The sequence below is a fragment of the Penicillium psychrosexuale genome (assembly GCF_028828465.1).
Source record: "Penicillium psychrosexuale strain IBT 29551 chromosome Unknown utg000004l, whole genome shotgun sequence".
Lineage (NCBI taxonomy): Eukaryota > Fungi > Ascomycota > Eurotiomycetes > Eurotiales > Aspergillaceae > Penicillium > Penicillium psychrosexuale.
In genome coordinates this window covers 4,184,181-4,210,763 of record NW_026643189.1, presented here as the reverse complement: position 1 = coordinate 4,210,763, position 26,583 = coordinate 4,184,181, and the positions used below count along the sequence as shown (strand labels likewise).

The 26,583-nt window shown below is 47.4% G+C and overlaps 3 protein-coding genes across 3 annotated transcripts; 2 read left to right on the top strand and 1 right to left on the bottom strand.

Moving 5' to 3' along the window:
* Positions 1 to 3,626: 3,626 nt before the first annotated feature.
* On the top strand, positions 3,627 to 8,142 carry N7518_007469 (uncharacterized protein; the record flags this gene model as incomplete). Its single annotated transcript, XM_057188396.1, has 5 exons — positions 3,627 to 4,761; positions 4,815 to 5,497; positions 5,554 to 6,768; positions 6,830 to 7,159; positions 7,192 to 8,142. The coding sequence occupies 5 exons, from the start codon at positions 3,627 to 3,629 to the stop codon at positions 8,140 to 8,142; spliced, it is 4,314 nt and encodes a 1,437-aa protein (XP_057040099.1).
* Positions 8,143 to 17,239: 9,097 nt separating this feature from the next.
* Positions 17,240 to 20,758, top strand: N7518_007468 (guanine nucleotide exchange factor; the record flags this gene model as incomplete). The annotated part of the gene is made up of 2 exons (XM_057188395.1): positions 17,240 to 17,770; positions 17,822 to 20,758. 2 exons carry the CDS (start codon positions 17,240 to 17,242, stop codon positions 20,756 to 20,758), a joined length of 3,468 nt encoding a protein of 1,155 aa, XP_057040098.1.
* A 2,561-nt stretch (positions 20,759 to 23,319) lies between these two features.
* On the bottom strand, positions 23,320 to 26,276 carry N7518_007467 (putative DNA mismatch repair protein (Mlh3); the record flags this gene model as incomplete). Its single annotated transcript, XM_057188394.1, has 2 exons — positions 23,320 to 25,979; positions 26,030 to 26,276. The coding sequence occupies 2 exons, from the start codon at positions 26,274 to 26,276 to the stop codon at positions 23,320 to 23,322; spliced, it is 2,907 nt and encodes a 968-aa protein (XP_057040097.1).
* Positions 26,277 to 26,583: the final 307 nt, after the last annotated feature.

Genomic DNA, 26,583 nt, shown 5'->3' with positions numbered 1-26,583 from the left:
TCGGGATGGTTTTATCTTTGGTACATAATCTATGGACTTACAATGTCCAATCTTTGCATGGCATTTTGTTCGATCTATGTTTTGGCGAATGATGATTCACTGAACAACAATCAAACAACAATCAAAACAACGATTAGATCTTCTTAGCGGCACAAGAAACAGAAGAAAAGAAATAAAACTCGTATTGACCATCAACAACTATCAACAGAGCACTGGGCAAAAGAAGGAGAGGGCCTCAGGGCCGAAGTACCCAACTACGGCCCTATCAGACAGAGTCACATGACTATGGGTTTCCCTGCAGGACTAATTCTCTCCACCAATCACCATCTGTCCTAGAAGACCCCAGTCTTGTTCTTTTTTTGGCAGTTTTTCAATTCCTTCAATCTGAACACCTCTGAAATATTAGAAATGGATATAAGATGGAACCAGCGTAAGGAACATCATGCCAGACTCGCTGCACAACCCACAAGAGAAAAAAAATAAACAAAATAAAACAACATCAACCCCATCGCCCCATAACTAGCAATTCGATCCTATACTCCGCACCCAATAATAATACACCATCTAGCTGCGCCTCGATACATCGTCGACTAAGACCTATGACTCAATCCTAGAAACCGGAGGATTGTCTCAGTAGCCGACGTCGTAGTTACCACGATGCAAAAGCAAAAGCCATGTACGTACAAATATTGAAAGTCTTCTCAACTTTCCCGGCCAGCTGGGGAATCCCCGAGCCAGGGAAAAGTTTCTCCACAGCTTGCATGGGGGTCGGGAGGAGGCCTCGTCGGTTATTATTTCTAATAGGATTGAGTGGGACTGGGCCTGCTGCTGCCAGAGCCGAGATGGAGATGGTGGCGAATATTGTAGTGAGTTTCATGTTGAGCTGTCTTCTTGAATTGCTGTGGAATTGCTGTGGAATTGCTGGTTGTTGACTCCAATGCGGAAATATATATATCCTGTGTGTTAGTGGTCAAGTCTACGTTACTAGTTAATATGCTGTTGTAGGTACTAACAAGGTATGTGTCTGAAGAGTCACTTACTATTTCCTGACTAGGTAACTGTAGTAGTAGTGGAGTGCTTGATACTCTTGGATTGGATTAGAAGAAGAGAGAGTACCCCTTTCCAATGACCAATAATGCCTGGCACGGCCTTCTTATCTACATCCCCGAGTTTCGTGCTTTGTGCCTGATAGGCCTTCTTATCTGCCATCCTGGGTCTGGGGCTAGGACCCTCATGTCGGGGAACTTCAGGCATGGGTCTAGCTCATTCCGATGGCTTGAAGGCACTCATGGGAAGAAGGTTTTTCTTCGGCGTGGGGAATTTGAGGGAATGTACGCGACGGACGTGTCTAGACTTACGGATGGTGTTGAGGGTTGTACAGGGTTGATTTTATCCGCTACTTGACATCTGCAGGGTTGTTGCAATTATAAGATTGATACACGCAATTATTGAATGAAGATCGCGCAATTACTGTATGAGACATATTCTGATCATGCTAGAATGCACCTCTTATCTCCATGCATAACATTAGTTACGCCCCTGTCAAAGATTCTTTAGTGAGATGCTGTTCAGTCAAGGGATACAATCCAGCCCTTGAATACACATCGCTACTAGAAGTTAGTTCCTTCTGACCATAGGGAAGCTGAATGAACAGATTGTGAACATTCGTTGCTGTCGTCTTGAGGATATTTATATGTAAATAAGTATGGGCCCAAGTGAATACATCTGAGTCTGACTTTCGATAATTCTTCCACCCCACCTGCCACAACCCACCCGAGCCAAGAGCATCCTGTTGATCCAGTGCTCCGTATGGCTCCGGTACTCCGTACAATGTGAGACTAGCTCTCAAGGTAGCCCCGTCGTCCGACCCCGCTGCTCATTGAATAATCTGATCTTTAGTGCTCATCTTTGTACGGAGTACTCCGTACGGGGAAGAAGGACTTCTACACTGGAAGCGCTGTCGTGTCCAAGCTCACAGTCTTTGGGAATATATTGTATATTGAATGGCATTCAGGATCATGTCTTTGATGTGGTTGAGACCCCCAGCAGCCCCAAGGCATGCATGACGTGATATTCCCGGAAGAATATATAAGGATACCCGGTTTAATACCGATGCGTCAATTAATCTGCCTAGCAAGAACAAATCCCCCCCCCCTTACCACCGGCCTCGTTAATTCACCATTCTTCCCATACAAAAGTCGTCATAACGGAGCCGAGCCAGTTCCGGCCAATGGAAGTGACTTGCCGATCAATCTCCACTTGTTCAAGCACGGATCACCTTTCAAAATGTCGGTCTCCGAGAGTAGCGGCGAGTCCTGCTATTTCCCAGAGTGGAAATTACTCATTTGGAACTTTGGTGGGGATACAAGAGACTGCTATAGGCAAACATGCTATAGGCAAGAAGCAGAGCACTATTGGAACGCTTTTTGCGGTGTAAATTCGTATATAAAACAACTACATTTATACATGATGTGTGGGGGGCCTGGACTTACGAACCCCTGGAATTAAAAATCATTTCACTGCGTATCAATTGATTCGTTAGAGTTTGGTCTAGAGGTGGGGGGGTTACATAGACGCGGCCAGTGCTAATAACTGAACGAAATGTCAGAACCGTTGGACTCTTTATTCAACACGCAAGATGTTGCGCAGACCCGCAAAATGGATCTAGACAGGCAGTCGCAAATTGCCTCTTTGGGAACAAGGGCGCATATTGCCTGATTGGGATGACGGACCGGGCTAGAATCCGATTAGATAAGACCCGGGTAGATCGGGATCGCCAGGGAACCCGGTTATCGGGACGTATCACCCTGCGGAATCGTCACGCTTTCCGCGTCTCGGCATTGTTGATTATTTCATACTAGGCATAACTGGCTTTAGCAGTTCATTTTAGGGGGAACTTTGGTTTTGCCAAGGCGCCTCAATCTAGAACTTTAATTTTTATCCGGAAGACATATAAACATATATCCGCTTATAGCTCGTTCAATCGCCACGGATGACGAACATCGCGTAGAAGTTTCGAAGCCACTCATACAAAGTATTGGCCGGCAATTTCAGCTGGTAGTGATCCACCATGAAACGAGAAGTGGGAACAATCGCCAAAACATGCACCATACTTTGTACTGTGATCTGCATCAATCAAATAGTAGCCCTAGAAGCCCTAAAAGCCTCATGGATCCAAACAGGTACTCCATAGAAGTCGGAGGAATCGGACCTTTCCGGCTTCCAATGCTTATCTGTTGAGTCATTATTGGTTAAACCTGGAATACAACTAGTTCACTGGACCCAAGATTTGCCCAAAAGTGGGTTCCATTATGGAACTCGGCCTTTGTGCCGCGCTTTCCAGGTTACTTTGGATCTATTCATAGGAGTAAAACAACATCTTTCACATTAGCAGCAATACTGAACGAAATAATGGTAACAAATCGTCTCAGCCAATCGCAGGCCACTGCTCAATATCGCCCTTCCGATCTCCTATTCCCTCGGTCTGGAGTCGGCACATATAATAACTCGCCCCCTTTGCAGAAGATTCTAAGATAAATATGCTAGTCCTCCCAATTTAATTACTTCTGCTCTTATAATAATTTTTTGTTCCCTGACCAATCTCCACTCTTTCAAAGTCTCCCATCATGGAGCAGCATCCCGATGATGCGTCGCTGCACAGCGGATATCACAATGACGAAGACGAGAAGAACCATACGCCCGTCCACAAGCTCAACACTCACGATTTCACCAGCGTGGAGACCCTCCACGGACCCCAGCCCAACCTTCACGAATCAAAGAGTACCGAGACTCTGAACGTCGACAATGAGGATGACTCTCCACCCCCCAAGAAGAAGGCGGCGGATTGGCACATGACATCCCATGTGATCCGAAACGCAGAACGGGATGAAGCAGCCGGCTTCAAGAAGCGCGAGCTGGGTGTTACATGGCAGAACCTAACCGTCGATGTTCTTGCCGCCGAAGCCGCCGTCAACGAAAACATGATCTCGCAATTCAACGTTCCTCAATTGATCAAAGATTGGCGCCGAAAGCCCCCGCTCAAGTCGATTGTGTCAGAGAGTCATGGATGCGTCAAGCCCGGAGAAATGCTTCTTGTGCTCGGCCGTCCGGGTTCAGGATGTACCACGCTGCTCAAGTTGCTCACGAATCAACGCGAAGGTTTCCACTCCATCACGGGTGACGTGCGTTTCGGAAGCATGACTCCCAAGGAAGCTTCCTCCTATCATGGCCAGATTATCATGAACTCGGAAGAAGAGCTGTTCTACCCCCGCTTGACAGTCGGTCAGACTATGGACTTTGCGGCCAGACTTAAGGTTCCTTTCCATCTTCCCGAAGGAGTCAGTGTCGATCAGTACACAGCCGAGACGAAAGCATTCCTTCTAGAGTCTATGGGAATCTCTCACACCGCCGGCACTAAGGTTGGAAATGAGTTCGTCCGTGGTGTCTCCGGTGGTGAGCGGAAGCGTGTTTCTATCATCGAGTGTCTCGCGACCAGGGGTTCTATCTACTCCTGGGATAACAGTACCCGTGGTCTGGATGCCAGTACTGCATTGGAGTGGGCAAAGGCCCTTCGTGCTATGACTGATGTTCTCGGCCTTACCACCATTGTGACCCTCTACCAAGCAGGAAATGGAATCTACGATCTCTTCGACAAGGTCCTTGTCCTTGACGAGGGACTCCAGATCTACTATGGTCCTGCAACTGAAGCCAGGCCTTTCATGGAAAAGCTTGGCTTCATCCACACCGAGGGAGCAAACGTCGGTAGGTGTTTCCTGCATCTGTCAAAACCCCGACACCAACTAACACAACGATAGGTGACTTCCTCACTGGTTTGACAGTCCCGACAGAGCGGAGAGTCCGACCCGAATGCGAACGCACATTCCCCAGAACTGCCGATGCCATTATGGCTGAGTACAAAAAGTCCAGCATCTACACCCGTGAGATTGCAACATACGACTATCCCGACTCTGAAATCTGCCGCGAGCGCACAGAGGCATTCAAGGAGTCTGTTGCGTGGGAAAGGTCCAACCACCTGCCCAAGGGTAGTAGTCTGACTATCAGTTTCTGGGCTCAGCTCATTGCATGCACCAGGCGACAGTACCAGATTCTGTGGGGTGATTTGTCAACATTCATCATCAAACAAGTTTGTTCATGTATCATGGCCTTGATCGCTGGTTCTTGTTTCTATGACTCGCCCGATAACTCCTTGGGTCTCTTCACCAAAGGTGGTGCTGTCTTCTTCTCGCTGTTGTACAACTGTATCGTTGCCATGTCTGAGGTGACTGAATCTTTCAAGGGTCGTCCGGTTTTGCTCAAACACAAGGCCTTTGCTATGTACCACCCGGCTGCATTTTCCTTGGCTCAAATCATGGCGGATTTCCCGGTTCTGTTGTTCCAGTGCACTATCTTCTCGGTCGTCATCTATTGGATGTCTGGCCTGAAACACACTGCTGCTGCTTTCTTCACCTTCTGGATTATTCTGTTCTCGACAACTCTGGTGAGTCATCGTTTTATTCGATTCCTTTGAACTAAGACTAACTATGACCTTATCAGTGTATTACGGCTGTCTTCAGATTTATTGGATCCGCTTTCAGTACCTTCGAAGCCGCGTCAAAGATCTCAGGAACTGCAGTCAAGGCTATTGTCATGTACGCTGGTTACATGATTCCCAAGCCTAAGATGAAGAACTGGTTCCTCGAAGTGTACTACACGAATCCTTTTGCCTATGCTTTCCAAGCTGGCCTGGCGAACGAGTTCCACGACCGCACATTCCCCTGTGTTGGTCGCAACCTGATCCCAAGTGGCCCTGGTTACGAAGACGTCGGAGCTGATAACCAAGCTTGTGCGGGTGTTGGTGGTGCGTTGCCAGGCGCGAACTTTGTGACCGGCGATCAGTATCTTGGATACCTTCACTACAAACACACTCAACTGTGGCGAAACTTCGGTGTCGTCTGGGCCTGGTGGGGATTCTTCGCTGTCCTGACTGTTATTTTCACATCCTACTGGAAAGCAGCTGGTAATGGTGGTGCTTCTCTTCTCATTCCCCGCGAGAAACTCAAGGCGCACAATGCTGCCATCTGCGATGAAGAGGCGCAACGCAACGAGAAGGCCCACAACCGCGAAACCCCCGATGCCCCCGCCGAGGCTGAGGAGGAGAATCTTACCCGGAACACCTCTATCTTTACCTGGAGAAACCTCACATACACTGTCTCAACCCCCACTGGCGATCGCGTGCTGTTGGATAACATTAACGGATGGGTCAAGCCCGGCATGCTCGGCGCTCTCATGGGATCTTCTGGTGCAGGCAAAACGACACTGCTTGATGTGCTTGCTCAACGTAAGACAGACGGTACTATCAACGGTTCTATCATGGTCGATGGCCGTGAGCTCCCGGTCTCTTTCCAAAGAATGGCTGGATACTGCGAACAACTCGATGTTCACGAGCCATTTGCAACTGTGAGAGAAGCACTTGAATTCTCTGCCCTCCTTCGCCAGTCTCGCGATACCCCTCGGGAAGAAAAGATCAAGTACGTTAACACTATCATCGACCTTCTCGAGCTCCATGACCTGGCAGATACTCTTATTGGTACCACTGGAAACGGTCTCAGTGTCGAACAAAGAAAGCGTGTTACAATTGGTGTCGAACTGGTCTCCAAGCCTAGTATTCTGATCTTCTTGGACGAGCCTACCTCCGGTCTGGATGGACAATCTGCCTTTAACACCGTTCGTTTCCTTCGCAAATTGGCCGATGTTGGTCAAGCTGTTTTGGTAAGTCTTCAATCTCCTCCATTCAACGACAAGATCATATTGCTAACAAGTCATGTTCTAGGTTACAATTCACCAGCCTTCCGCGCAGCTTTTCGCTCAGTTCGATACTCTCCTTCTCCTCGCAAGGGGTGGAAAGACCGTCTACTTTGGAGACATCGGTGAAAATGCGAGCAGCATTAAGAGATATTTTGGCCAATACGGCGCCGCCTGTCCTACCGAGTCCAACCCAGCTGAATTCATGATTGACGTTGTTACTGGTGGTATCGAGGCTGTCAAGGACAAGGACTGGCATCAGATCTGGCTCGACTCCCCTGAGCAAAGCAAGATGATCACGGAACTGGACAGAATGATTGAGGACGCTGCTTCCAAGCCCCCGGAACAGTCGATGATGGTTACGATTTCTCTATGCCTCTTTGGGACCAGATCAAGATCGTCACTCAGCGGATGAATGTCGCGCTTTTCCGAAACACCGACTACATCAACAACAAGTTCGAGCTTCACATCATCTCCGCCGCTCTCAATGGTTTCTCCTTCTGGCGTCCTGGCCCAAGTATCATCGCTCTGAATCTGAAGATGTTCTCCATCTGGAACTTCGTCTTCGTCGCCCCCGGTGTCATCAACCAGCTTCAACCTCTTTTCATCCAGCGTCGTGATATTTACGATACTCGCGAGAAGAAGTCCAAGATGTACTCCTGGGTTGCCTTCGTCACCGGATTGATTGTCTCCGAGTTCCCATACCTCTGCATCTGTGCCGTTCTCTACTTTGCCTGCTGGTACTACCCCGTTTGGAGACTTCCCCATGACTCTAACCGATCTGGTGCCACCTTCTTCATGATGATGGTCTACGAGCTCATTTACACCGGTATTGGTCAATTCATCGCCGCCTATTCGCCCAACGCAACCTTCGCTGCGCTTGTGAACCCTCTGATCATCAGTACCCTCGTCATCTTCTGTGGTGTCTTGGTTCCATACGACGAGCTCAACGTGTTCTGGCGTTTCTGGATGTACTACCTCAACCCTTTCAACTACGTCGTCAACGGCATGTTGACCTTCGGTATCTGGGGTGCCAAGGTCGTCTGCAATGAAGATGAGTACGCTTTCTTCGACCCACCCAACGGCACCTGCGCGGATTACCTGTCGGATTACATGGCTGGCACTGGTAAGGGTATCAACTTGCTCAACCCCGATGCTACCTCCGCCTGCAAGGTCTGCCAATACAAATCTGGAAGCGAGTTCCTTAACACTCTCCACATCAAGAACTACACCACTGGATGGAGAAACATTGGTATCGCCTGGATCTTCGCCTTCAGTGGATACGCTTTGGTGTTCGGTCTCATGAAGTTGAGAACCAAGGCTTCCAAGAAGGCCGAGTAGGTTGAGCGTCTGTTCATCCTTTCTCTCAAAAGGCCATCATCTCCTCGGGATCCTCATTACTTGAGCTTTCCTCTTTCCCGATCTTTCCTCCCATTTTCTCATTATTTCCTTCTTCACTTCTTCCGTTCCTTAAAGGACTATTTATCCAAATTTTGCTATACATTCACTACCCAGCCCTTCATTCATGGAGCCCTGCACCTGCGAATCTCGATCCTCTAGTCATCGAGCATATTTGTCATTTCCAGCATACATGTTATTAGCTAGCATATAGATTGCATATAGATCATAGACCATAACCATATAGAATATAGATTGTCATTCTCAAAATTTCTACAAAAGATCCTCTTCAAGATTAAGTTGTAGCAATTAGAAGATCATTGAGTTAGAAGATCTGATGTAGGCATTGCTTGTTTACATCCAATTTGTCATACCTCCCTTTACCCCTGTAACTAGTTATGGTTCTTTGTGTTTCAAGCTATGTCGCTTTGCTCACATGAAGCTATTTCGAAAACTTCATGACAGTAGTCCAATCATCATCATCAACAATTACTTCTTATTTCTTAGTGACGTACTGTCACATATGTACGTGATTGAGATATATCCACAAGCCCAAAAGGGAAACAAAAGCATAGATATATTTCCGAGGTGGTCGATTCAGACTAGTAATATGAACTCGTATTCCAGCTCTCCGGGTTAGCCGCCAGTATGAGAAATGTACAACATACGGGCTACTTTCTAAATTCTGCCAATATCCAAACTGTGATGAGATTGCATCAAGACCCAGGACCACGAGCTGGCGTGTGGAGATGCGTCTATGGATGTACTGGATAAATTATCCGGAGGACCGAGATTTTGACACATATCCCACCTTCCCGATCGGGTAGTATTCGAAAAGTAACTCCAAAATAGAAAGCGGAACGAAAAGTCCCCAAGATTGTAAATCCATGATTATCTCCACCGAGCGAAAAGATACAGACCCGAATGCTCGAGGGGAAATGACGGGGTCGACCCAGCGTCATGGGCCAACCTTGGAAGAAGGACCATTTGCATTTCTCGCATGGCCGATCGTTGCCTAATTATTGCAAGCTGATACCGACAACATGGAACCTCCAGCCATACTTAAACTCTCTCATTTATAGGAGTACGGAGTAGCTTACCCCAATTTCCCCTGGGGGACCATGAAAATCGGTGGGACATTGCGATGCTGCACGCGAGTGGAAACTCGCCCGATGAAGAACTTGGGATCTGCGCACGAGCTGGTTTTCTGCAGGAACTGTGATAAGCACTTTCTTGTTTGAGAAAAAAAAGAAAAGAAAAGTGCCTCCCCGCATTTCCCGATAAAAGTTTGGTTGGCATAGGATAGGCTAGGATTCTCATCACATCTCAGGCACACAAGCACAGGTATTACTGTATTTCCCAGGAAGCATTGCTGATCGGTCCAGAAATCTCCTTTTGTAGAATTCCGGCCTAGGTGGGGAGAGGCATTGAAAAATGGGTTGCGGGTAAGACCCTCAAGCTATGAACAAGAGAGTACTCCGTACGCTGTCATGACAATCTCGGAAAATGTAGAGTTCGAATGCACGCTCTTTGTCCATTTCGCACAGAAACCGTCCTTGTTCCCGCCTCTGTTCTGTCACATAATTCAGCCAAGCAAAGATCAGCAGTGATAGAGTGATAGTGGAGTGAAATAATAGGCATGTCGTCGTAAGAGCAAAAAGCAAAAGCTCCGCCGTGAGCCTTCTCCTCGTGTATATGTGGCTTTGGATTAGACCATTGTTTGCCGACCTAGTCCACTAGAGCAAATAATTGTTGACTTCAGACATAAAGTGCCCGTTTTCGGCTAAGCGGATCGTTGCTGGAACAACCAACAACAAACAATGTTGTGTATGAGTTTGGGAGAAAAAGTGAATGAGAAGAGTTTGCCGTTGAAGCCATAAATCATTTAGTTCGGCTTAAGCCTCAAGTCCTTATTTCCACATATGACGCGGTGACGGGATAATTGTTCATAAATTGCACAAGATGAGTCTTGTGCTATGTAGAAGGTTACGGAACAGAATTCTGGAAACAGTCGAGTTGATGCGATCGCGCTTGAAACTGGCAATGTGGAGGTTGTTTCACCTCGGGTGAAAATGAGACTCTCTCAATATGCTCCATATGTTGTAGATTAACTGAAGCCAAAGATATAAGTTGTAATGAAGTGTTGTCAAGGCGTGCTGGTATCCACGTGACACGGGCGCGTCCCAGTCACATGTTTGTTTGTTTTTGTTCCCTCGGCATCTGCAGTCTCAATAATAGGATTGCAGGATCAATAATCTATTCTAGGTTCTGACTACGGCGTATAGTCCACTCTACTCTAGACAACATACGGAGTACATCGTATTGAATTCTCCCCTCTATCACGTCGCCAGCGCGGATGCGAGGGCGATCCCCCTCTAACCGTGCCGTCCCGCACTATACTGTACAGAAGATGATACAGTTAGTCCAGCGCCTATCATATTGCCCCTTTCATCCCGTCCCAAAAAAATGGCCCGGGTGTGGGGAGTGCGGTCCAAGGTCAGCACTTTACAATATAAGGACCAGCGAAACTATTGATACAACGGCCTGACGCGACACAAAGTTATCAATAGTCTACGGAGTACCGTCTGTACTCCTATGAGAACGACATGTCCATCATCGTGGTGGGCGATCATTATACAATATATAGGCCGTACGGAGCACGCAGTGCCTGGCACGTTCCTCCGTCCAAAGCCAAGAAAATAGCCTTCTTGTGGAGCACTTTGAGTCAGCAAGATCCTTCGTTAATCGTTTTGCCATGGGCATCTTTTTGATAGGCCCTGCTAGTTTTCTAGCCTCCCCACGCACTCTCAAACCCCTGCTCATTGCGCAACGGCCAAGCCGATTCAGGGGCATTGACAGGGATTGCTGTTAGTCCCGCATTGCAATTCAATCACGTGAGACGTCAAACAAAGAACTCGAACAGCCGGGATCTCAATGACGCTTTGAGTTGCATCCCCGAAGCTACGGTGACCTCAAATCAGTTTCCCGGTATGGAATACAAGGTATGTAGGTTCTGGCCTCGAACTCTAAGGAAACTTTGGAACTGCACAGCCGCCCCCCTATTCAAATTTGAGGGGACGTTGGACTATTGATTTTAAAGCAGAACGAGATAGAGTAGCTGTACTTAGCTTAGGGTTTGAAATTAATTAATACTGACAGTTAATGGACTTCACAAAGTGGATTTATGAGCACATGGTGTATCAAGCTCCACGAGAAGACGCATTGTAAATCCCCAAGCCCCTGACTGCGAGCCTCCACCAAGGCAAATCCGAGTCATTGTCCCTGGAACCGGAAGCTCTCCCGCGAGCACACGCCCCCATAACTAGGCCAAAAAGTGAAAGGGAAAAAAAGCTGTGATCCAATTTTGGGCAATGCTCTATCTACCTGGTTGAAATGTGGGCTCTCTGGACGCGATTATCGCCCGTCCCAATCTAACATCTCAGATCCCGGACAAAGAAATAACAAAGAACCATATCGCGCGTGGCGGCCCAACCGGTCGATTCTCATCTAGGACATCGCTTCCATCCCAGTGCGTCTCATTCGATGCATCCGACTGCTTGACAGGTACACGGTAACATAAGCTGTCATATACAATCTATTATAGTGGCGTCGGGGATGTCCAATACCGAAAATAGAGGCGCAGACTAGCCCCTAATTCCGGAGACAGGTACCGTCTAGACCGTGGCGCGGAAACGTGCTAGCCAATCCGCCAGCCGTGCGCGTCCGGCATCGCCTTCTAGTGGCTTTCTAGACATCGCACGGAGGCCTTTCCGGTTAACTTAGGCTTGGAGGATTTTGTTTTCGTGTGGGTTTCTCCTTAAGGCGAAATGAACTGTGGAGTGTCATAAGTGTCATGAGTGGAGATGTGTGCGTAGCTTCTATCTTTCTTTGTTGATTGCCTTCATATCGCCCCATCTGCGACTATTCCTGGGCCGTTCTCTTTCATGCGCCAGTCTAAGTGGGGTCTCGTATTGAATCGGCGATGTGAAACTTACGCTGTATGTATTGTTGACCGTTACGATCTAGCAAATTACTATACAAGGTCCGGTATTATGTACTTATTCTCGGGGTACTTTTTACCGCTCACTAGATCCCTGTAACTAGTCTATCAATTCTACCATTTTAGATGGTCTAGATGTCTAGGATTATCTATCTGCTTTTTGCGCTGCTTGCAATTTCCATACAATTGTAAAGAATTTGCGGAGTACGAGCATACTCCGTTCGAATGGATTATCCCTGCTCTTAACCCACCGTGCTTGTATTGATGAACTTGCATTATACATATAGAGTACACTGTATGTATGTTCTTTATTTTTTTAATTTGAACTGCTTGTCAAAACGAAGTAGATCCTATAATAAATTTAGGTATAGATGCATGGGCCATGTTACCCCTGTTGCCAGGCATCAAGGTTTCGTCTTTCCGCTCGCATCCATGGATGAGCTGCGTTAAATTCAATGTTTAAAATTCAGTGATCGGGTTGTTTATATGCATATGTTCAATGAGAGTTTATGGCGTGTTATTTCAAGTTGATTATTTGACTAGCATTATTTTGAGCAAAAGCCTAGACCCAATATATAGATGAAGAGGGTGTAGATGTAGTTGACAATTCACATCATACGAATCACGCACGATACACCGAGATATGATGGTCGAATATGGTCTATTTCGGAAATTGAACTGAATATCCTAGTAAAGGTCATATCTAATAGATTGTGACACAGCGTGGTTACACAATCGCAATCGTGGGGTAAAAGGCCATGGAAGAACAGCATTCTCTCATCAATAGAACCTTGAAAACTCGGTGAGAAAGTATAACTCAACTTCGAATAAAAATATAGTAGGCAACCATTTCTGCATCCCAAATCACATGAGACCCTATAACAGACCGACTTTATTGAGATCATAACCAAAGTTGTAAGGTTTGGAGCGCGATCTTGCAGCCGAATGCAGGTACCTGCCGCATAAAACTGCAGTGTTATTTCAGCCTCAACCGTTCACCGCATCTCAACAACCAAGGCCACGAGGTGACACAACATAGTCTCGAAGACTTGGGCCGACAGCCTTCGGATTGTCTGAATGCGCTTCCGCGTGTTGGTTATTGGAGCTCGTGCTACAAGATGGTGAGGATATATTACATAGATGTCTTTCATGTTGCCAAGTAATATATATTTGAGAATCTCAAGGTCTCAACTAGGTTGTGGTCTAATACAGAATCTTTCTACGCGGCCATTCCTATCCGTGGATATATATCGGTGAGACAAGACATATTCAACAAGTAGGCTACCCCATACCACCTGCACCCAATAGAGGCTCTGCCTAGACGATAGCTACGTCTGGAACCTCGTCTGTTACTCTGACTGCATAGCATAATTATACATCGCTATTTGGCACGTTCCACTGACTCTCGGATACCAACGTGGATATTCAAGACCTCTCAGATCTCTAGCATAGTTTCTTTCAGCAATTGCCCTATGGGGCTACCATGAGTAAGATTGCATCCGAAGATTAGTGTCTTGCTGATCCGCCGCAAGTAAGCCGGTCATCTCCCATACGAGAGCAGTACGAGAACTAGATCATGTCGCACGAAAGAGATACATTTCGGTGGAGATATCACCCGAGGTAATCCTCCAGCAAAAATACGCTGACATCACGCAGAGACACATGTGTCTATCACCGAACCCATTGCTGATCCGGATTAACAAGACTCCTTCCTAAACGGGCATCTGGATGCCGGTCGGGCTCCTCAACCTCGGGGAACATTAAACAGACCAAACTAAATGTGACGATATCACTTTCCCCCGACGATCTCTTGTCAACTAGACGGGTCCTGCAGCTCAACTGCACAATGGCTATAGTCCAAAGTCCCTTGGGAGAACGACCGTGCATGCCCCACTACTTGGGCACGAGTCTGCCGGAACGTGATGTGCTCGTGCTATACAGCTAGCTGATAAAAATCTCAAAATACAAACGAATAGCGAGCTAGCAAGTTAAGCTAATGGACTACATGCATATGCAGGGGTAGTTGATTTGTGCTGTACGGAGTACTCCGTACACCGTAGGTAAGATCGATGCGCCATGAGACAAGCAAACAGTTTCTCTGAGACCACGCGGGCTGACCCGTCAATTGTATCACGTTATGAGTTGCATTGTGCGACTTGTTTTTGTTTACAGTGTATTTTCCTGAGATAGTAAGAGATTAAGAGAGACAAAGTTCCGAACATGACCATAACCAAACCGGGTGTAAATTTGAGTAGCCTCAATATCGGTTCGACGCGATTTATATACGCGACCGGTAAAAAGCAGATCATCTCCATTAGAGATAGAATGAGACTTGGTCCAAGCACCCCTCTGCCACTGCCATGGCTTTGAACCCGACTACTACGTACGGCACGGACATTCGACCCATTGAAGGTATGGCCCGCAGATCGCATTTTGCTTGCCCACCTAATGTGATGGATATAGAGGGGGCTTGCATTACCCTAGTATGATAGCCGTTGGTTGGACTCCCACGAGGGCGAGGCGTTCGGAGTATTTTTATTTTTTTTGGTTAAGCTGCCAATGCCGTTTAGGAGCTCTAGTTGGCTCGGTTGATAGCTTCGCTGACATACATTAGTCGCACATTAGTTCATAGGAACTATCACATTTTGCTCTTTCCCAAGGAGGCAAATATCCCAGAACATGTGACGGGCAACCAATGCATGAGGAGAAATAATTATGCGCTTTGCACATTTCAATGTTGACTGGCGACTGCAGGATCACCGAGTTTACGTAGTTCTGCGAATCGGTTGGTCGAACTACGGGAGGACGTGCGACGCAACTGTGATGGGGAATGGGAGAATGGCCCTATGGATACTATGATGGTCATAGTTGTGTATTACGAGTTCGATACTAAGTACCTTTCTCCAAGCCTAGACCGTGGGTTATTCAATTTTGTGATGGTTCGCTCAATTGTTCCGATGAGGACCTCAGAACGTGTTGACCAGATATTCGTATATTCCACCTAGTGTTTATAGAAAATATTCCGAAGTTCATTTTAAGTCGAGGTACTTCGTACATTCTATTGCAAGTCAAAAGTACATCGAATTTTTTCACCGGCAAGGTACTCCCGTATCTCGCCTCGCATCTATTATTATTCGAGGTCTTAGACATGAGCGGGTCCGCATCATGAGATCCCCCTCCACGTACTCCATAGCTACGATCTAGCAAGGATTGAGGATGTCTACAACGTATGCAAGCATCGGGTAGCGTTGCGACAGTGTTTGCTCGACTTTTTCGCAACTCGCAACAGCCACCGTTTGTGGATCCTGTTTGCCAATTACGAACCTGTTCCTACGATTATCGCCCCACGCGGGAGGGGGAAAGAAAAGGAGGGGGATCGCAGTATGGTACGGAGTACTCGGTACAACGTACATACAAACTGGTCTGAATGTCAATAGAGACTGAGGTCTGGACAAGGGGGTGAGCAGGGATATTGGGATTTTTATGTGAGGTACGGATTACCGAGGGATATGGACCCTATTTGCAATCCGCTGGAAATCAACCATAACGGTCAGAATAAAAAAAGGCTTTTGGCTGCTGTCACATTGGGGGCCACTGCGTTGTCGATCTCATCCCGGAGAGATATTGATGACAGGCGAACAAAAGACCCCCATCCGTCACTTTTAATGATTGATCGAGTCTCCCTGCAGGCTCTAGCACACAACACGGTCAATGCATTTTAAGACATGAACCTAATCCCACAGGATTTATTTGGTTAGGGCAATGTGATTGGTCTCAGATTCTAACAAATTCTAACAAATTAAAACGGAGAATTTATCGTGGAAGGTCTGGAACAGAGCTCGGCAGACGCAAGGTGGATAGTGAGTTGATACATGTGAGATATGTACCTTTTAGGCGGGTTATTAGGGTTGAAGGTACCTCCTGACTTGGTACCATGTTATGAAGTGAGTAGATAGGCCAACTCTTGGGGAAGAAGGGCTATCTCCAAGGCCGGTTTTTTTTGTGTTGTATTTCTTCTATTGCTATTACTGTAATGATCTCAATCTTTGATCTTCTTACAAAAGATACCCCGTAGATACTATTGAATACATGTTGTCTGCACATAATCCCAAAAGAATAATTATCCAATTCCAAATAATGAAAAAAACATAAAAAACAAATAAAAAACAAAACCCAGGAATTAAAATACGGCCTTCGGTATGCGTACGGTACATCGCCATACGGGCTCATACCAGGTGGAGCGTGGATCGTCCCGATCGAGTCCCAGAAGATTCAACCTTTAGCCCTTTCAAACTCCCAAAGAGCTATTATTCCTCTTATTTCCCTCTTTTCCCTTCTCCTTTTGATTCAAAGCTCTCTTCATTTTCCACTTTTTGTACTGTTGCTACCGGTAGCAATCGCGATACTTAGCTATACTTAGCATTCTTTCACTTATATCCCTTCCGCCCTTGCGTTACCTTAATAGGGAATCCCTCTTTTCCAGCTTTGCGTACAGTCCTTGCTGCGATCCTTAGCATCTTGCCACTCTCCCCTTCATAGGCATTTGCATTATTTATCCATTGAAAGCTGTTCATCCCTTGATATTGGAACCTCGTTGCGACTCGTCATCCCTCCGGGACCTTGAATAATCCGGACTCCTTGAAAGGAAGTCTGTTTGGATCTGTTTATAGTTTTCGATTACTTGTTAATATTGCTTCTTGTGTTTGTATGTCCAGTTCAAAGTTCCTAAATCCTTCCCCTCTCCTGGCATTCCTAGCCCTCAACCTCCTTGGGCGCATTCCAATCATTCAATCCCTCCAGGGCTATACTCCATACTATCCTTGAGCCCCCCAATTGACCTAGATTGTGTAGGATCAACCCCAGCCTCTGGCGATCTGATTCCTCCCCTCCATCCTTGATTATCCAACGCCACTTCGCCTACGATACTTGACTTTCTTTTGGATCCATTGAGCCATGTCCATTGCACTTATCGAATAAACGCCCCCGGTCAGTGACCTCAACGGCGAGAAAGAAATTACTCAGTCACGATATACCCAAGAGATGGAATCAATGAAGCCACATATCCCCCCATTAAAGATCTCGAAATCCAATTCGAATTTATCCGAGTCGAGCAACGACGCTACATCTATACCGAGTCGATCTTACTCCGGCTGGGGCTCATCAGATATGACCCCTCCGTTAACGCCACAAAACGCACAGGACACAAACATGGATCAATTGGAAGCCCCGAGGCCTGTCTTTCACAACTATCTGCGCGCCTTCTACCCTTTTCACCCGGCCGGCAATGTCTCTCCTTCGACCGTTACACTCCCGCTGGACCAGGGAGATATCATTTTGGTACACTCCGTTCACACCAATGGCTGGGCCGATGGTACATTATTAGATTCTGGGAATCGCGGCTGGTTACCCACGAATTACTGCGAGGCTTACGACCAATTACCCATGCGTCCTTTGTTAAAGGCCTTGACTGATTTCTGGGATATCATTCGAGGAAACTTCGGTTCATCACTGAAGGATTTTGGAAATCAGGACTTGATGAGAGGCCCTATCGCTGGCGTCCGGTTTCTACTAGTATGTATTAATTAGAACCGAGAAACAACCACAGGGCTTATAATTCCACAGGAAAAATCAGAATGTCTTACTCGAGAATCCGCTCTGGTAAGGCGATTCGAGGGACTACGCAGAATTCGAAAGGCTTTGCTATCTGACCTGTCTTCACTGGTGAAAACTGCGAAGAAGTTCCAGGAAATTGCAAACGGGGTTCCGTCGGAAGACGAGGTTGAGGCCATTCTGGATGAGATGCTTCTCAAGGCTTTCAAGATTGTTACCAGAGGAGTTCGATTCCTCGACGTCTGGAACGAGGAGGTAGGCCTGGGTCGGACTATCGCCGAGATGGATGGGCCCAGCGAAAGCTCAGGCCAGTATAGCATGCCACCGACTCCTGCATCCGAAACTTTCAACTTGGGCGAGAACGAGGGACCTGATCGATCTGAGTCGCGAATGCTGGAATCACGAATGGACCATAGCCGGATGGATATGAGTCGATCATCGATGCGCACTGAGATGGTTGATCCTAGACCGGCCTCCGTCGCTACCAAACGGGTTTCTGTATCCCACCGCATGTCAGTCTCCGGCCCTTCGACTGCCATCGTTGCCCAGAATCTGGCATCCGAACGCTTGGGAACAACATATGATGCATTCCTCGGCGTACTTGGCTCATTCCTCGGGTTCCATATGCAGTCCCGCTCCTCGATGGAGTTGGTTGTCACTACACAGCAGGCTGTCGAGGCATGCAAGCAATTGCTAAATGTTGTCGAGGTAGTATGTGAGCATGACACACATCGCAGCGCGTTTCTCGAACAGGCACGAGAGTTAATGTGGGAGAAGCTATCTGAGCTTGTCCACGCTGCACGCGACGTGTTCCGTCCCGCGCAAATGCCAGAAGATGATCTATTTTTCATGGTAGACGAAGGAAAACGCCTTGTGGGTGCTGCGACTGACTGTGTACGAGCAGCTGGAAACTGTTTGGCCAAGGCTCGCCTGGTGCTTGAGCAAATTGGTGACCTTGAGCTTGACCCTGAACACTTCGAAGAGGAAAGACAGGACTTGTCTGGCGTTGCCTCTTCACAAGATGAACCGGAGACTCCCGTAGAAGAAGAGCGACAGGAGTTGTCACGTCTTCCCCCACCTCCTCTTCAGATCCCTAGCACACCTGCTCTCACCGACGCTACAACACCTTCATCCTTTCAGTCTCTTCCTGCAAATTCCCCCGCCAACATCACCGCCATTTCTTCTTTACCTAATTCTGCCATACTCCCCACCCACCTCGAGAACATCTCTTCCTTCTCCTCCACTGACAGTAACTACCGTGAAAGTCATCTCAAGTCTGATATGAGCGAATCATTCGGACGTGGAATTACAAGCAATGGCAGCAGCTTCACATATAATAGCCATGCACGTGATTCTGAGATGAGTGGCGTTTCCCAAACCTCGACTCGGGCTACCTCGCCTGATATTGGGGGTAGCTTTCAGGGTAGCTTCAAGGTTCACTCGCTGAAGGAGAGTCTGAGCTACTCCACCCTCGCCGAGGAAAATGAGGAGACTGAGGCCAACATCCTGGAGAAGACTTTCGCACACGAACTTATTTACAAGGAAGGTTCGGTGATGGGCGGGAGTTTGCGTGCTCTTATTGAGAAGCTGACTGCTCATCAATCTACCCCCGATGCCATGTTTGTTTCAACCTTTTACCTCACCTTCCGTCTGTTTGCCACGCCTCTTGAGTTTGCCGAGGCCCTCGCTGAACGCTTCGACTATATTGGTGAGACACCCCACGCCGCCGGACCCGTCCGTCTCCGTGTATACAACATCTTCAAAGGCTGGCTCGAGTCGCACTGGCGCCACGATCGCGACAATACGGCCCTGGAGTTCATCGTCGACTTCGCAAGCACACGACTCATGGCTGACCTTCCCACTGCTGGTATGAGGTTGCTTGATTTGGCCGGCAAGGTTTCCTCCGTTGGTGGCCCTCTCGTGCCTCGCCTGATCTCTTCCATGGGCAAGACCAACACTTCCATTGCCCAATACATTCACCCCGATACCCCCTTACCCCCTCCCGTCCTTGGCAAGAAGGAGCACCACTTGCTCAAGCAATGGAAGAACGGCGAAGCCTCCATAACCATTCTTGACTTCGACCCACTTGAGCTCGCGCGCCAGCTCACCATTAAGGAGTCGCGCATTTTCTGCTCGATCCTTCCCGAGGAACTCCTGAACACGGAATGGACTCAGAAGTCAGGCTCATTGGCTGTGAACGTTCGCGCTATGTCAACTTTGTCGACTGATCTCGCCCACCTCGTTGCTGACTCCATCCTATACCTCGAGGAGCCCAAGAAGCGTGCCGCTACCATCAAGCACTGGGTCAAGATTGCGAACAAATGTCTAGAGTTGAACAACTACGACTCCCTCATGGCGATCATCTGCTCATTGAACTCGTCTATGATCTCTCGACTGAAGAAGACCTGGGACATCGTATCGCAGAAGACCAAGACTGTCCTCGAGCAGCTTTGCGGCATCGTGGATGTGTCTCGCAACTACGCAGTACTCCGTCAGCGCCTTCAGAACCACGTGCCCCCTTGTCTTCCATTCGTCGGTACCTACCTGACCGACCTCACCTTTGTTGACCACGGCAACCAATCTCTCCGCACCCTCTCCACCCATGACAGTGAAATGACCGTCATCAACTTCGACAAGCACATGAAGACAGCTCGCATTATCAGCGAGCTCCAACGGTTCCAGATTCCCTACCGTCTAACCGAAGTTCCAGAGCTACAGGCCTGGATGCAGAATGAGTTCGTGCGCGTGCGCTCAAACGGCGAAATCACCACACAAACCTTTTATCGCCGCTCTCTGGTTCTTGAGCCTAGAGAGGCCTCCCGCAGCGCAAACAGTCTTCAGTCCCAGTCCGAGCCCATGCCTTCCATGCTCGACAATGCCAAGGACAAGTTCGACTTCCTCTCATGGACCAACCATCCCAAGGCGAAGTCCGTCACGACACATGGATAAATCACTCCCTACTACCCACACCATCACCTATCCCATCCCTCAGAACCTAATGACTGATGACTTCTTCTTCTCATTCCCACTTTACTGGTGTCATCCACATCATCTCAACCATTCTATTATGCATACGTGCATCATCTTTCTCAAAACCCATTTTCTTACGATCTGTGAATATCCCATCATTCTTGTCTTACCTATTTACTTTTTTATTTTTACTCTTGGGTTTCTTGTGTCTTGTTTTTGCGATTTCTCGTTTGAGAGATGCAGCATTCGAAAAAGCGACTATGTATGGAACGGGGCCTGGGACTACCCAAACGGAGTTTACCAAAGGCCTTGCTCTGTTATGTTTTTTTGTTTGATTTCTTCCTTGTCTGGTCTGTTCTTATTTCGGCTGGGGACGGGGGAAACAAGGATGGGACTGAAAAAATGGGTTTCTTATCTGTCAACTGGGCGTTTTCCTAATCGGATACCCTCTAGACAATATTTCGGCCTCACGGCTTCTGTACAGGAGCAACTCCTAAAAGCTGCCTGAAAAACTGAAATGCAACATGCGCTTTAATTCAACCGTTTTCTTATGGACCATTGTAACTGTAGACTGTAACTGTACCTCTCTCTGCCTCGTACAATGCCGACGTGGCCGCTATGCTGAATTTTCTTCAGTACATGTACGGAGTACTTGTAAGGGACATGCTCAGAGGACCTCGATTTTGAATACCAGAGAAGCCCTTCACCGTATATTCAGCCGACAAACCACTTCAAGACATTCAGATGCTCACGAGAGCCTAAATGTCTCTCGACACCAGCACTCCGGACATTGAAAATAATACTTAGAATGCCAATGGCTGACCGCATTATCCCACCTTTCAGGTTCGACCCCCATTTCCAAGTACTTGTCTTCGTAGCCATCCCAGTACTGTATTCGCCGTGTGCGATACCTTAGGCAGTCGCAGCAAAGGCCAATATTTACTTCAGGTCGACCGGAGTTGTCACGAGGTGCTATTCGCCTGAGGAGGGTGAATATATCAACACAGGTTGATGGTGGAAGGAATCTGTGCTTGGGTACTGAAGGTATGCGAATTCGGACAAGTGATGAAACGTGTAGCAGGCGCTTGCATGTCAACGCAAGGCACATTCGATCTAGATGTTCACATTTGTTGAGGATATCAACGATTAGTTCGGGAGGTAAGCGAAGTAGATTGCAGATGATTTGTGGTTCTGCTACGAGGATCTGAGAGGGATTAGATAGTGAAGGACCGTCAGGAATTTGAGTCGGTCTAGAAGTGCTCACGTTGGATGGCCGCTTGAAACGGTGCCGACAAGAATGAGAGGATGTTGGTAATGCTGACATCGTATCGTTTCGGTGGCAGGGGGCAGTTAATCCAACCTGTGGACCATTTTTTCGTCCAACCGGACCGGTGGCCCACTTAAATCACGTGAGATATCCACCGGTTGGACGAACTTGCTTATCAGTGATTACTTAATGGTCTTGAGATTACGCATAATAAATACCGTATTCTTAAATTATAACGTCTTCATAATCTCTTCATAATGTCTTATAGTTAGTATATTGTCCTTATTAACTATGTGAAGTATAATAATAACGTCTTCATAATGTCTTCATAATGTCTTATAGTATATTGTCCTTATTAACCATATGAAGTATAATAATAATAATATCTTCATAATCTCTTTATAATATCTTTATAATATCTTATCCCTTCCTCATTCAACTTATACTTGCCTTAATAGAGGGAGCTACAAGTCATCCAGGCTATCTAGTATTTAGATGACTTAAATGATATACTAGCACGTTTAGAAAAGTTGCAATTAATAAATTATGAAGTGGTTAGTTATGTAGGGTGGTTGATAAGAGGTATTAACTGTTACGTGCCAGGTTCTTTCTAACAGAAGAAGTGCATTGCTAAACGAATATCAAGTATGAAGAAGAAAAAGTAAAGAAACAAACGTAAAGGAACAGTGGGGTCTTTATACCCCTTGGGGCCAAGCCCTATCCTCGCTTGCTCTAGGAGGAAGGTACGGCTGTTTGCGCAAACGAGTGCAAACGAGTTCCCTTGAACGGGAAGGTACAAGTTCCGCAAGTGCCAATCGTGACATTAACGAGAGATAATTGGTAGAAAGTTGGTATTAGTAAGGTATTGGTGAGGTTTCAAAAACAAATTACAGAAGTTGATCTAACCGGTAGAGATAAGATAGGCTATCAGTCATGTGATTTGGGTAGGCCACCGGTTGGACGAAAAAATGGCCTACAGGTTGGATGAACTGTCGTCTCTTATGGTGGGCAAATTTTTTTGACGCGCAGGGTGTTTGTTGACTTGATGGCGCGAAGGAGCAGAGCCGCAAAAGGTTAAATGCCTGGTTTTGTGGGGTTTTTGTGGGGTTGATGCCTGAATTATAGACCATCAAAGACATGATTCGGGACTTGGGTGCAAGTTTGACAACTCTTGATTGATAGATCACCCACTGTACACATCGTCATTTCGTTTCAACATATTTTGCATTACCGAAATCCCTAATTCCCTATACAAGAGCCTTAGACTAACCAACTATGTTACATAACGTGTTCTAAACGCCTCCACGAAATTCATGCTGTCATTATCATTATAAGCAGATGCACCGGTATCCAAGTCGAGCGGCAATGAAACAGCAGTCTCGGAGAGCGTTCGTAAATCAAGTATAGGAATCATTGAAGGGCGGCCGTGGGCGCATTGAAACGGGAAGGCACAATCGGCCAGCCTGGAGACCAAGGCCTGGCACTCTTCGATGTTCAACGAGTCATTGAACATGATAGCAGTGCGACAGGCCCGGGAATTTAGAAGGTCCACGATGCCTTGAGGGCATCCATTCATATGTTGAACCCATGAGCGCGAGGCGGATGATGTTGAGGTTCCTTTGTGTACCACGTCATCGCTGTCTGATAGTTCGATATCCTGGTCGGCATATTCCGTTTCAAATGCCTTCTTCGACTGGAACGGCTTCCTACAATCTTCCTCGCTTGACCAAATCTCACGCCTCATCAAGTCAATCAACACGCGAGGCTCGAGCCGACAGCGTTCGGCTATTAGGACAGGGACAGTATGGACGGTGATCGAGACAGTAGATTTGGTTTCGCCTTGTGTCACATACTCAATACCCCAGGCTGAGAAGAGACCCGTATATTTTTGGAAGAGGTCACCCTCTGTTGACGAAACTTCGAATGCTAGAGAGCCGACTTGGACAGTCCGCACTCGACAACTCGACTCCAAATTCTCACCCAGCTCAGCAGAGAGAAACATCTCCTTGAACAACTGTTCAATTCGGCATCGCTCATCGGCCGCGTGCTGATCGATTAAGAGTAGAACATCGTTTGATGTCTCCTCCAAATTGGGAATGACGGGGGTCGTGTGGACCTTAGCCAAGATGAACTTGTTGTCCACCTGGGCTATCACTTCGGCAGTCTCGACCGCACGGCGTTGAAGCTTGCCTCGATATTTGGCAACTTGCGCTGTATCAAGCGATCCAATGCCTTTGAAGCAGTCGTGCGAAGAAGTAATTCCATTCTGCTGACCGACGGACTCTGCGCCTAGATTTGGTATTGGCATTTCTGTTCGGCTGAAGGAAGGATTGTCCCATTTACCTAAGAGATTTTCTATCCAAAATGTTTGCACTGGATGCTTGGACGAGGCATTGGCGCAATCGGTGGAAGAACGATGGGTAGCTAATGACTTCTGGGCGTTCATCGTTTGGCCCGTTCGAGAATTAATCATATAGGCCATCTTGGTGTGTGGATCGATCCAGCTGATCATCTTGTCTGATGGCGAGTCTCCAGGTAGATCCTCTGTCCTGTTCCTGTCCTCACCGGAGACTCTTTTATTCGGGTGGTTTGGAATAATTCTGCACTCCTGGCCATCATTTGGATGGTTTGACTTATGATTAGGGAGGATCGGCAAGGAGCTCTCACCCTGTATTAGATTAGGAGCCGCATGAGAAAGCCGAGATGTTTGATGGGTTGGAGAACGTCCTTTGGGATCCTTAGCGGCTTTTACCCTGGACCAGTTGTTGAAGCTTTGACCAGAGTTTAGAGACTGTGCTCTTGGAAAGGAGGGGATTTTTAGACGACCGCTGAACGCCTCTTCGGTGCTAGAAATCGACCGACCTTGTTGTAGAGGGCCACGAGAACCACGAGAACTGCCAGCTGCTCGAGAGACTTTGGAACGGATACTCTGGTTTTGGTGTGATAAAATGGTCTGCTGTTTGCGGTTACGAGGGCGGAGATTGTGTTGCTTCAGAAACTCATGAACCATGGCCCCAAGCACATCAACTATACGCTGAACCGATTTGGCCGACTCTGGAAGATGCACAGACGCATCATCGCCCAGCCGTATAACAGCGTTTGTGTCAATGCGAATGTAAAACATTGGCCACTTATTGACGGGCTTTGCCCAGCTTCGAGTGCTTGCGTTACTTGGGGCATCAAGCTGATTCAACGAAGATGAGCTTCTGTGGGAAATGGCTCCAACATTACTGAAATCAGACTCAGCAAATAGCCGATTTACTTCGTCATAAAGCACATTTGTGCTGTTGCGCGATAGGATGGGGTCTTTCCCCAAAGAGATGAACTGAACCTTCCGACTTGGGCTGGGTTGGAGAGATATTGCTCCCCGAACTATCAGGTCAGAAACCGAGGCTGAAATGGCATGCCAAGAATCGAAGTTTGGTGATGTGATCAGCCCGGATTGTGTCAGAATTAATCCGACACGTTTGAGATCAAAATCCTTCTGAGCATGAGGGATGCATGCTTCGGGCATAGAGGTAGTTCCAAGACGAATAGAAATCCGTTTATTTCGTTCCACATCGAGGAGGACTAGTTTTGAGAATTGAGGATTGGCTAAAAGGAGAGACACCAAAGAGTTCCTGAGATGGTCCCACTCCCGTTCTAGCTCGTCCGGCCGCTGAAGAGTGAGAGCTCGACTCTTGACTCGAACTGGCATGTTCCCAAAAAGGTCATTGACAGTTACAGATGTGCCATGGCCGGCAAAGCGAAGCACCTGGTGTGGCGGTGCAGGGGTTAGCCGAGCCACAGGTGTCGAATGATGAAGTATGATTGAGTTTGTGCATCCATGATGAATGTGACGAGAAGTCACAGTGAGCAGAGACAACGAGGCCAGGGAAGCCAAGAACAAGCCCCGATGGCCATACAAGCCACTCAGCTCGAATTTGGATGTATCTATCGCATATGTTAGCTAGCATAAATAATCTTAAGGTTGGGAGACATGCGGTGAGGTTTGCCCAGCCCTCCGGTAACTTCAAACTCGGCCGGAGGGATTCCATCGCCATCATCTTCAACTATACAGCCACCACGCTTGAAATCGACAGTGACGAAGACGATATGTGCATTGGCATCCAAAGAATTTTTGACTAGCTCCAAAATGACACCAGTCAGATGCAAAATGGATGTAGATGATTTGATCTTTGCAACCACTTCAGAAGGTAGCGCTTGTATCATTGACCGAGAAGGAGGCATTGACGCAGTTGTATTCACCGGGGCATTGTGCCACTAGATGCAAGAAAGATCCCAAAATGGATTCTGGAAACAGTACTATAAATACGCATTTCAATCATAATCACCTGTCATTGTCGCTGGTAGAACCTTTCCAATAGGTACCAGTCAATGACTTGCGAAAAATAAAACGACCGAAATGTTGAGAATACGTCACACAATAGAAGTCGAGAGGCAATATCGAAGGCAGGCACATGACGTGCGCGGATAAACAGTCTCCCCGCCCGCTGCCCCATCTGCCGCGGCGCGACTTGATGCCCAGAGCTCTACT